The sequence below is a fragment of the Glycine max genome, chromosome 3, assembly GCF_000004515.6.
Source record: "Glycine max cultivar Williams 82 chromosome 3, Glycine_max_v4.0, whole genome shotgun sequence".
Taxonomy (NCBI): domain Eukaryota; kingdom Viridiplantae; phylum Streptophyta; class Magnoliopsida; order Fabales; family Fabaceae; genus Glycine; species Glycine max.
Window position 1 is genome coordinate 17,657,874 of NC_016090.4, and position 13,295 is coordinate 17,671,168.

Genomic DNA, 13,295 nt, shown 5'->3' on the forward strand with positions numbered 1-13,295 from the left:
ATCGCAGGCTCCATTAGCGATTTGATGGAGAAAGAAATCGCAGGCTCCATTGGCGATTTGAAATGGTAAATTAGAGATGTAAACCGTAGGATGCTTTTAGGAAAAATATTCAAGCAAGATGGATAAAATGATTGAATGCCTTAGGTGTTATTTATGATAAAAATGTATTACTCAAGTTTAAAGAAAAAAAATATTAAGAATAAACTAGCTGGATTAGCTTTCTTGGTGGATAAAATATTAAGGATAAAATATTAGATGAATGAATAATAAAATTTATTTCAGACTCAAAATAATTATTTCAACTAAATAAAAATGATTTCACAAAAATTAATAAATAAAAATGATGCAACAAAAGAGTTAAAAGACTTACAAATATTTATAGAAGTACCAATATATAAGCATTGATAGACTCAAGTATGTATTTTAGAGGCACAAACCATGAAGCATACAGAAAAGCATATTCCAGACTCAAAATAATTATTTCAAATAAATAAAAATGATCCCATATAAATTAATAAATAAAAATGATAGAGAAATTAATGATTGAGAGAAATTTAAAAACACTCACAACTTTTGGTACCAACACAACCATTTAGAGACTCACAAATTTTTCAAATTTTTAGAGCCACAAACATAAAGCATTCAGAGATTCATCAATTTTTTTACAGGCACAAAGCATGAAGGATAAAGCATCACATGAATTTGCTTTTTAAAGGCACAGTAAAGATAATTCAAATAAATAAAAAGGATATCACATAAATTAATACAACATAAGAGAAAAATTACTGGAGAGAAATTTAAAAATACTTGGATTGAGAAATTCTTTACAAACATCAAAAGCATTCACACATGTTCCCAACTTTTAGGCACAAAGCATCCCACAAATTTCATTTGCTATTTAAAGGCACACAGCAACACATATCGCCAATGTAAGTGGCGATTTATGCTGCACAAATCGCCAACCATGGTGACGACACCAGCATAGCCCATTGAAAAATCTTTATAAACAACCTCATTCTGAGAAATCGTTTGTAAAAAGACTCTTAATGGAGAAAAAATAGTTAGTTGTTGGTGTTTGCTTGAGGAGAAAAAATAGTTAGTTGTTGGTGTTTGTATTAGTGAAAATTTTAAATTTATTGGGACTAAATATAGGCCAAAGTTGTGACTGAACCAATATAATTTGTGTTATCTTTTTTTTTCATACACTTAAGAATAGTTGAAGGGAACTCTCCCAAAAAAAAATGAATTATTGTAATGTGTGACTTCAATTATTTATTGGACGACGCTGATAAATGACTTTATCTTTTTATGCTTGCATGTGATCGATTGTTTCATATCTTTATCATATCCTTTAAATAAAAAAAAGCTTTTGATCTAAAATTGCGTTAACATTATTTCAATTAAACAATTCTTTTAAAGAAGGTTTTTACTCAAAAGCAATACTTGTTTTTAAACCAGAAGAACATGTCTTTGATAACATATTACAGATTTTGAATATTTATAGAAGCATCATCTTGAGGGCGAGCCCTGGTGCAGCGGTAAAGTTGTGCCTTGGTGACTAGGTCATGGGTTCGAATCCGGAAACAGCCTCTTTGCATATGCAAGGGTAAGGCTGCGTACAACATCCCTCCCCCATACCTTCGCATAGCGAAGAGCCTCCGGACAATGGGGTATGAAGTTTTTTATAGAAGCATCATCTTGTAAGATATATAATAGACTCTGATTTATCATTTGACATCTTAAACAAAAGAAAGGAATTGAAGCATCACTTTCTAATACAATTTTGATATCCAAGCAACTAGCTTAAGGAGATATATCAAAAGCAAAGGGTTCCAAAGGCAAAAGGCACTATGCCACAGAAACAACATGTTGAAGCTAATAGCCCTGGTGGTTCCAAATAAATTGACGGAACAATAGACAACTCTGGGCAAGCTACGAAAGGTTTGGTGGTAACACCACGCATCTCACCTGTTCTAGGAGGAGAGAACGAAGAAAGGGGAAATTCTAGCAAGTTCAATATCCAAGGTGACTCAAGGCAAAACAACTAAAGTTTACACTTTAGATCAACCAGCAAAAAAAATATTTGCTATTATTATTTATAAAATAAAATAAAAAAACTCCATACATTAATAAAAAAACAACACATGTTAGCAAAAACGTCTTACTTATCTAAAGTAAAAAAAAAAATGTTTTAAGCCTTACTTATCATTGAATCGACCCATGGATATCCAAGATGACTAATGAAATTCAATATAGGTTGCAAACACAGAACATAGGTGTTGAACAACAAATCTCAAAAGAAAAAAAGGCGTGCAAGAGTCCAAAATGATGTTCAAGTAGTTTCGACTTTGTGGGCTGACATAAATGAAGAGGATTATGGAGAGGATATTGGTCTTGAGAATATGCAAGAGGTCCCTGTTGAGATGGAATCATCTTTTCAGAAAGAGCTTTTGAAATGGGAGAAGATGAAAACAAAGCAAGAAATTTGCTCCCAAAGGGAATGGCAAGGCACCCCTTAGGGCTGGTAATCACTCCCCATCATCGTGAAGATATTCTATGTTGGGCCTGTTTAGGGTTGTAGGAATTGGGGTCTCATCATAGTTGGGATATCAATCTCTACTTTTCATTGATCCAACTCCTTTTTTATTAAAAAAAAAAAACAAAGTATTCATTATGTAAAAAACTGTAGAGTTTCAAGATAAAAGATAAGGTACATTCATGCATAGTGGGAATTGAGTTTTTACCGCTAAGATTTCGGTGATTTAAATACAAAGTAGAAGATTTTATTTTATTAAATGAAACCTATTTGAATGAATGCAGTGAAAGTTATTTTTGTTTCAACTTCTAAGAAAACTTAATTATTATAGTTGCTAACAATTTTTACTATAAATAGAAAAAAGAATTAGTGGAAAAGACACACATGAAAAGAAAGTGTGTGAAAAGAGAGATTGTAAAACAAAGTCACTTTGTTGAGAGAAAAATAGTATTGTGTAAAAGTATTTCCATTTCTTGCAACCATTGAATGAGGTACTCGGATTTGTAGAGTGATACACTATTTAGAGTGAATTACAATCTTGTAATTATTTTTATAATAATGAAATACTTTTGAAATAGTTTTGTGGACGTAGACAAGAAATACCGAACCACGTTAAATTATTGTATTCGTTATTATTTTTCCTTTAGTATAATTTTTGTTGTGTTTTCATAATCCTTTGATGTTATGGGTAATTTTATTTATGAAAGTATTGATTACTCAATAAAAATATCAAAATCAATTGAGTGTCACTATTCAATCCCTTTCTAGTCATCAAACCATTTCACTATTTGCCTTCATTGCATGTAAGAAATTTTTAATTTTGACCGTTAGGTTTATTCTGAGCTTGATTTTTCTAATCATTATCATCAAATATATTAATCTATTGATTTAGCAAGTAAAAAAGATAAACACTATACAAATGGTTTTATATAATTTATGTCAAATGCAAACAATCTTTACGCTACTCAGGAGGACACAACTTTATTTCACCCATGAATTTAAGTTGGAGCCATTGCACTCTAATAAAATATTCTATGACATGGTCTTGAAATTTGTTGGCATATTTGAAGAGATACTTAATAATAAAAAAAGACTAGTTACATCATTTAATATTAATATCAGCAATTCTACCTCAAGAACAAATATATATTATAAGAAAAAATAAATCTATTATTAATTAAAAACCATCATTCTTAGTGGTTCTATCATTGTCCTTTCTTCTATATAAAGGTTATCTATCATCTTTAGTTGTACTGTTGTCAACAAATTTCTTAATTAGAATAATGCTTCAAACACTAGCTTGTCATTTTGCATACATGGAAATTCTTTATTTTGAATACCACATGGATCAAGAATTATTAAAGATGATATCACATGCACCATGAATCAGTCTTAGAAACTCAATAGTTATTTGCTTAAATATTTTTGGTACGTATTAGTTTTTTTTTACTTGGTTATTTGCTTAAATATATAAATACTTGGTATTGTTTTCATTTTTTTACAAAGTTATTTTTTCTTTTAAATTGAGATTTATAAAATTCTTGTGAAACTTCTCTAAACCACTACGGGAACTTTTGGTGCCCAATTTTCCGTAACATATCTGTGGACACATGACAAGCCGACAGCACACCAATCAATATCATCCCTCTTTGCTTTCCCAGTTGAATACCACTAAATTATATTAACCCCTTGAAATTTCATCAAATTTACCCGTTATCTTTTTCTTATTATATACCCCTACACTAATCCTTTTTTGTTATATTTAAAAATATCTATTTATCTTGACATCTTTATAAATATAAATCTTCCTTAATTATTTAATATATATATATAACTGTATAAGGCTGTCAATGTAATATTAAAGTTAGTTTAATTTGCTATAGATTAACTTAGTACCGTATTCTAAATTTGGCCAACAGAAATAATCGAAAGTCCTAACATAATTACTAGTGTGTAGTTCGAAATAAGTAATTATATAGTGCTTATCTGCTACATGGAAAGCTGCGTCAACCTTTGACAACAAAGAGCGTGAGAAGGCTATTGAAGAATCACAAGAAGTTCAGCAGATTCTTTTAATAGAACCGTCGTTGAACCAACAACGTAGAAATCTCTTTTAGTAGTCGTACCTACGTGTAACAATGTGTGGCTTATAGTTTGAGTTTGGTGTTTCTTACCTTTTTTACATAAAAGTTGAATTTTAGCCTAAAATACAGTTAATTTGTTCCATTTTCCTAATGGTCATGTGTTTCTAACATAGTTAATGTTGTTGATGACCTGAACGTGTTAATAAACACTATGTGTCAAAATTATTGTGTCCTTGATAAAGGGACAACTTTAGCAAAAGTACCTTAGAATTTAGAAAGGTAATTCTATTATATTGTTGATGGTGATTTGTTACGGTTTCATTTTTAAGATAAGTACTGAGGTAAAATCTGGAAAAGCTTTTCAAAAATATATTTGGATGAAATATCAAGAGATTTTTTGAAAGAATAGTTGAGAATGAAGCATGAAAACACTTTTTAAAAGAATACTTAGTTTGGCTTGAGGAGAAAAAATACTTAATTTGGTGTTTGTATTAGTGAAAATCTTACATTTATTGGGACTAAATATAGGCCAAAGTTATGAGTGAACCAATATAATTTGTGTTATCTTTTTTTTTTCATAGACTTAAGGAATAGTCGAAGGGAACTCTCGGAAGAGAAAATAAATTATGGGAGGGTGTGTGACTTCAACTATTTATTAGGCATATGACTTTATCTTTTTATGCTTGCATGTGATTGTTTTATATCTTTATCATATCCTTTAAAAAAGCTTTTGATCTAAAATTGCGTTAACATTATTTCAATTAAACAATTCTTTTAAAGAAGGTTTTTACTTCAGAAGCAATACTTGTTTTTAAACCAGAAGAGTCTGTCTTTGATAACATATTACAATATTTATAGAAGCATCATCTTGTAAGATATATAATATACTCTGATTTATCATTTGACATCTTAAACAAAAGAAAGGAATTGAAGCATTACGTTCTAATACAATTTTGATATCCAAGCAACTAGCTTAAGGAGATATATCAAAAGCAAAGGGTTCCAAAGGCAAAAGGCATTATGCCACAGAAACAGCATGTTGAAGCTAATAGCCCTGGTGGTTCCAAATATATTGACGGAATAATAGAAAACTCTGGACAAGCTACGAAAGGTTTGGTGGTAACACCACGCAAATGAAGAAAGGTAAAACAACTAAAGTTTATGCTTTAGGTCAACTAAAAAAATATTTGCTATTAGTATTTATAAAAAAAAAAAAAAAAACTTCATACATTAATAAAAAAACAACACATGTTAGCAAAAAGGTTTTCCTTATCTAAAGTAAAAAAATTAAAAATTAAAATTTGTTTTAAGCCTTACTTATCGTTGGATCGAGATGTCCAGGATAACAGCTCTGATGAAATTGAATATAGGTTGCAAACACAGAACAAAGGCGTTGAACAACAAATCTCAAAAGAAAAAAAAAGGCGTGCAAGAGTCCAAATTAAATGATGTTCAAGTAGTTTCGACTTTGTGGGCTGACATAAATGAAGAGGATTATGGAGAGGATATTTGTCTTGACAATATGCGAGAGGTCCCTGTTGTGATGGAACCATCTTTTCAGAAAGTGCTTTCCAAATCGAAATGAAAGAAGATGAAAAACAAAGCAAGAAGTTTGCTCCCAAAGGGAATGACAAGGCACCCCTTGGGGCATGGTAATCACTCCCCATCATCATGAAGAACATATTCTATGTTGGGTCAGTTTGGGGTTGTAGGAATTGGAGTGTTATCATAGTTGGGATATCAATCTCTACTTTTCCTTGATCCAACTCCTTTTTGCTTAAAATAAAATAAAATAAAAAACAAAGTATTGATTATGTAGAAAAGATCAAAGCACTATTCAATTTCTTTATAGTGATCAACTCACCCATTTCACTATTTGTCTTCATGCATGTAAGAAATTTTTAATTTTGACCGTTAGGTATGTTCTGAGCTTGATTTTTCTAATCATTATCATAAAATATATTAATCTATTGATTTAGCAAGTGAAAAAGATAAACACTATACAAATGGTTTTATATAATTGATGTCAAATGCAAACAATCTTTAGGCTGCTCAGGAGGACACAACTTCATTTCATCCATGCATTTAAGTTGTCGTTAAGCCATTGCACTCTAATAAAATATTCTAGTAACATGGTCTTGAAATTTGTTGACATATTTGAAGAGATACTTAATAAAACAAGACTAGTTACATCATTTAATATTAATATGAGCAATTGTACCCCAAGAACAAATATTTATTATAAGAAACAATAAATCTATTATTAATTAAATTAAAACCATCATTCTCAGTGGTTCTATCATTGTTCTTTCTTCTATATAAAGGTTATCTATCATCTTTAATTTTAGTGTTGTCGACAAATTTCTTAGGATAATGTTTCGAACACTAGCTTGTCATTTTGCATACATGGAAATTCTTTATTTTGAATACCACATGGATCAAGAATTATTAAAGATGATATCACATGGACCATGAATCATTGTCTTAGAAACTCAACAGTTATTTGCTATTTTTGGTACGTATTAATTTTGTTTACATGGTTATTTGCTTAAATATATAAATACTTGGTATTGTTTTCTTTTTTTTACATAAAATGTTTTTTCTTTTAAATTGAGATTTATAAAATTATTGGGAAACTTCTCCGTGCTGAAGGATAACATGAGCATATCAAGTTCGCCTTTCTTTCTTCTTTTCTTGTAAACTTTACATTTCTAACAAAGTGGTTCAAATTACTTAATTTTCTACGTTGTGTATGTCTTCAAATTTAATCTTTCATCATCGGACTTATTTTCTGGCACTTAGCATAGTTTTTTCCCCCTGTCTTTAATGAGTTTTAATGTTCATCTACATTCCTTTGCATCTTTATTTTCCTATAATATTATCTTTCAGTTCTTAACGATTTGCATTTCTTGTTGATTAACATTTCACCTATCTTTCAGTTCACATGTTTGATTAACATTTCACTAAAAGTAGTTTCTAGAGCACTCTTTTCTTTTTCCTTTACTCATGCCAGAATTATCTAATTTTCTCATACCAACCAACCCGTGACATCTTCTATCCCGACATACATATAAATAAATAAAATATATAAAAATACTGATAAATAAATTCACATGAGTAAAAGGTTTACATCCACTTAATTGTTACCAAATAAAAATTATTAAAAGCATATCCGACTTAGAACAAGACCATCAAAGTTTACAAAAGAAATTTTGTTAAATCAATGAGATGAACTAAAATAAAATAACATCATACAATTAAAATAAAAAACGCATCCTCAATGTCACATCCTATCAGATCAGTGTGTTTCAGCGTCCTCTAGCACGATGTTCTTTAAAGTCATCCACCTAGTCATTTGCTTCCACGAACACAAGGTTCAAGATCATCACAGGATCCAAACACAAATAACACAAAGGGAATGAGTTATCACATTTCTAAAAAATGTACAAATAAACAAAGGCATGATCAAAATAAATTATAAAAGTATTTATAACATAACTCAACTTAATATAATTCACGTCACTTCATCACTTTATCATTTAAAATTCATTTTTCTATCACCAATCACATTAACATGAATCACATACTCGAGTCAAGACGTAATAACACTCATCAATTTCATAATAAACAATTAGCAGACATTATGCAACAATTATATTAAGACTCAAGTTTATATTCAATGTGGTACCATGTCAGTTAAAATTGCACCGGGACGCTTAGGAATACATAATAAGACACACCACACAATGTGTATGTCAGGTCACTCTCACTAAGTAAAATCATAATATGACCATTTAGGGTCACTTTGTTTTTACGAGAATGTTTCAATCATATGGGATTAACATAGGCTTAAAGGAGCACTCAAACCAAGTGTCTTTACTCTCAAGGCCTAAACTCCGAAGAATCCGTTAGGGTTTCACCTTCTTGATTCAAGTCCAACCCCTAAAACAATTTTTACACACAGACATTGCTCATGAATTATACAATACCCACAACCTCACACTCGTGTTTCAAACACGTTTAACACATTGCACTACAATTTAACACTTTAGGTTTCTAACTAGAAATCCTACACTTTCTCTTTAACACTGCGATAAACACTTTTCTCAAGGTAAACACTAGTCGGGTTATTGTATAATTCATAACTCACAACACAAGTATTGTCACATCAAGTGTTAACCACACACTTATTCACAACCAAATTTTATGTCCCATTTTAACATATCACAACGTCACAATCCACCATCACATGTTTACATGTATCTCAAAAATTAACACATGTTCAACTTTGCACTTATGCACAATCTCAACAACAATGTTATAATCTCATTATAACAATTTATCATGTCTCATAAATCATATGCACATCACACAATAATAATATTTACATGACACAAAACATATATATATATATATACATATTAATTCAAACTATATTATTTTCAATTTAAAAGAGTTTCTACAACAATTAAATTAAAGTTATATCAAAAGAAATTACTACTAGTTATTAACTTTACAACTTTCTTTAATTTATTATTTTATTACTTTTATTATTATAATATATGCATAACATGTTGATCATCATTATAGGAAGATACAGAACAAAGACAATAATTTCGTTAATTTGCATAAAATAATTTATTAAATATAAGATTATTTAGAGTACAATTTACGTTAATTAAAAGAAAAAAAAATTCAATTTTTAGGGTTCACACTCAACACAAGAACACAACAATTTCACAATAATTTCTCATCAGGATATCAATTGGTCCATCAAACATATATAATCTACCGTTATAATTGTAAAGATAGGATCAAAATTTGTAGAAACACCCCAAAACCCACCCAAAAATCATTTCAATCAATCCTTTAAGGATCCCTACACATGTTTTCACTACTCTCTAATTGTGAATAACTCATCCCTTACCTCTAAGCGGGTTCACGTGTCTAGTTCGACAACGATAGCGGCATCTCTAGTGGTTGTCTAAGATTCTTCAAGCTTTTCCTCTGATTGTTCTGCTAGGATTTTCAAGCGCTACAGAATAGGATAAGAGATTGTAGCCTTCATTTCATTGTCAACGTGTGAGACTAATTACTCTTTGTAAAAATATTATTTCGAAACCCCAACGGTGAGTATGTTCGAAAATGAGTTCCTAAGATGATGTCCAAATTTCATGACAATCCAACGACTAACGAGTTTGGGATCATAGTCTTCCACCACAAACATTATCTCAAAAATTTCAATGGTGGATGTGTGCGAAAATAAGTTTCGAATCACGTGTCACGACGATCCAACGATTAACGAGTCCTAGATCATTGCTTTAATGAGACGGGTTTGAAAGTATACGAAAAAAGAGATGATTTTGGGTAAGGATGTAGGGAAAACGGATTTGAGAAAAAGAGAGAGCGTAGAAACGTGTCCAAAATGTAAAAAAATAACATCTTATGTCTCTGTTTATAATTAGGATACTCTAGTCCTATTATTTATTTCATTTTTCTTTATTTTATCATTTTATATAAAGAAAAATTATTTTACTCTCTATCAAATGAATAAATAAAATATTTTTTTCTATAAACATATATTTATTTATTTACCTAAAAACTATTATTTTAATTAATTAAACTATTTTTATTATTTATTTAATTACAAAAAATTCATTATTTTTTTAAAATTTTATTTATTTTAAATAAAATTATTTTTAATTTATTTTATGAAAATAGAATGATACACTATCAATGCTCACATGATAGTGTTTCTTCCAGGTTCAAAAATCTTTCAACTTACACCAAAAGCATGCATTCTTTATGGGTGTGTTTGCTTTCAAGGAGAGAAATAATATAGAGAAATCCTATACTTTATTGCGTGAAATTTATATTTTTTACATTTTATTTTAATTTAAAAATATATTTTTTATTTTTCTTTCTACCAAACACACTTGTAGTAGATGCCAGGGAGAAAGCGAAGTAGCTTGCAACAAAAACAGAAAAGGGAATTTATTCTCTTCCAATGGTCAAAAGAAAGGACATAGCATATTAATTTTTCAATCTGCGGTTCGGGTTTGTTATTCTAACTTTTCATTCAAGTTATGTATCTTTTTTCTTTTACCCATGGTTTTCTACAATGGCAATGCCGTGCAAACTTCGAAACTTATCAAGAAAATAAGAATCAGAATATAGAAATTACTTGGGATTTTACGACTAATTTGAGATGTTAATTGTCAACATAACATAAATCACAGAAATTCATTGACTACAATAAAATTTTGGAGGCCTGATGGCCTTATATATGGCACTCAAATTAAATTATTGCCTCAATAAAAAGGAGTGAAAACTATAAAGTACAGTAAATCATAAATTTATCTTAGACACCAAAATAATACTTAGGAAAGGGAATATGGCCCAACTAGATCAGGTACAATGCAAGAAAAAAAATAATATGTGAAATTTAAATGTTCTCTCCCAAATTGATCATCTTTACTTGCTGCTGCTAGTTTCCTTGCTAGTTTCCTTGACGATAGTCACAGGGCAAGAGGCATGGGTCATCACAAAGTTGCTTACACTTCCTAATATAATCCTGTTTTTTTTTAATAAAAGAACAGACATATCAATGAGAGCCATTTTCAATAAATGCAGATAATCACAACAAAGAAATAATACTGTAAATCACATGGAATTGTTATAAGCAAAAATCCCCATGATTGGAACAAATAGCCACACTCGTAACAAAAGAAAATGAAAAACAATAAATGTGACAGCGAAAACAAATTACAACAAGGTCCTACTCACCTTAGAAAATAAAATAAAGAAAAAAGATAGGTGTTATATTGTCTAATTCCCCAAATATCATCTTCAAAAAAAATTCCACAAATATCAACTCTAATAATATCTATGCGAATAATTCTCATGAAATTATTGATGAGAGATGTTGAATATAACAGTAAAATCAAGAAATTAAGGGACAAAAAAAGTAGGCACCTTTGGATTGTGCTGAGGCCCCTGCTTCCCATAACCAGCGAATCCAGCTTCAAATCTTCAATAGCATCCAAAAGTTTCTCTCTTGCATCCCCCCAGTATATTTTTGTAACAATGTGGATCTAAAAAAACTCAATAATTACAACAATAATTTCAGACACAATACTAAAAACACACATAGGCACACCCAATAAATAGTTGTCAAAATTGAATTCAATTTTGTAGTTAAGAGGAAGAAAGAGAGAAGGAAAACAAATTAAGAAAAAATCACCTCTTTTTGTCTTGAAGCAGTGTCAAGCAAATCAAGAACCTCAATATCAATTTGAACATCATACTTTTTCATAATCTCAGGCTCTCTGAACTCTACCAAAGGAATAAGAGCTGCAAAAAAAAAATCAAAACAGATCAGATCACCCCAGATCAAAAGAAGAAAGCACAAGTAAATATACCAAAAAAAAATGTTCACCCAAAATAAAAGATACCCAAATAAATGAAATTGGCACAAAATTGATACTTACGAGAACCAGATTCTGCCCATAGCTTGTTGCGGGACTCGTCTAGAGAGTTGGAGTTAATGTGAATGACATAAATGGTGTCACCTTTATCGGCTAAGTTCTCAAGTGCCCATTTCAGAGCATTCTTGCTGCTTTTGGAGAAATCCAGAGCCACACCAATTGTTCTATCCTTTGCCATGTTTTTTTTGTGTGTGTGTGTGAAGTTGGAGAAAGAAGCAGAGTCGAACAAGAAAGAAATTGACAAAGGTTGTGGTTTTGGACAAAGTAATGTAGCTGGCCATTGATTACGCGTGTATTTATATCCAATGACAACATTTGGTCCAGCTAATCCATTAACCCTTTTTTATATTCATTTGTTTTATCTTATCATTTTAAATTTTAGTATGGATATGAATGGTCGGGATTTATTGGGTGAGGATCTCACAGAAAAAAAGTGTAAATCTTCCCTGAAAATGTGGCACACATACATATTCATCTTTGAAATGATAAAAAAAATTTAAATTTATTTTCTAAATATGAAAAAGATGTGTTCAACGATCTTATGTTAAATTTGTGATATTATCTCATTCAAGTTTAAGATTTTATTTCAAATCATAAAATTTATAAATTAATTTGTCATAAAATTAATTATAGATTAATCTGTAGTATTATTTAAAAATTAATTTATTATAAAATTATTTATAGATTAATTTATCGTAATTTTTTATATTTAAAAATTAAATTTAAAATTTTTTAGGTTTGAAGGATCAATTTGATATTATTTCACATTTTGAGGGATCAAATGGGTATTTACTTGAAAAAATATATAGTGTACACTAACAAAATATTTTATTTAAATTCTATATATTACAGTGAAGATATATTTTGTACCCAAAAAAAAAAGATTACAGCGAAGATATATTAAACAATTTAATGATAAAAGCAAGAAAATGAAAACAGGTACACATGTACAGGCAATAGTACAGCACGCGGAGAATCTAATTAAGTAATGGGACAAAGCGAAAAATTCGTGGTTTTGATTATTTGATTCAAATTGGAAGTGACTATACCTTTCGGTGTTTGACGGTTTAATTTGCAATTGATGAAGCCATGTGTCAACATCGTCATCCTGATCAAAGATATGCTTGAATCACAGCCGTTCGTTACTAGTGGGCCCGTACGCAATTATGCTTTTGCTTAACACAAATA

General features: G+C 30.0%; 1 protein-coding gene across 1 annotated transcript; it reads right to left on the bottom strand.

The window, feature by feature from the left end:
* Positions 1-10,768: 10,768 nt before the first annotated feature.
* Positions 10,769-12,378, bottom strand: LOC100306513 (uncharacterized). The gene is made up of 4 exons (NM_001249207.2): positions 12,111-12,378; positions 11,864-11,973; positions 11,596-11,714; positions 10,769-11,194 (listed from the first exon to the last, which is right to left on the bottom strand). Exons 1-4 carry the CDS (start codon positions 12,283-12,285, stop codon positions 11,095-11,097), a joined length of 504 nt encoding a protein of 167 aa, NP_001236136.2. The 5' UTR covers positions 12,286-12,378; the 3' UTR covers positions 10,769-11,094.
* Between the last annotated feature and the right edge of the window lie 917 nt (positions 12,379-13,295).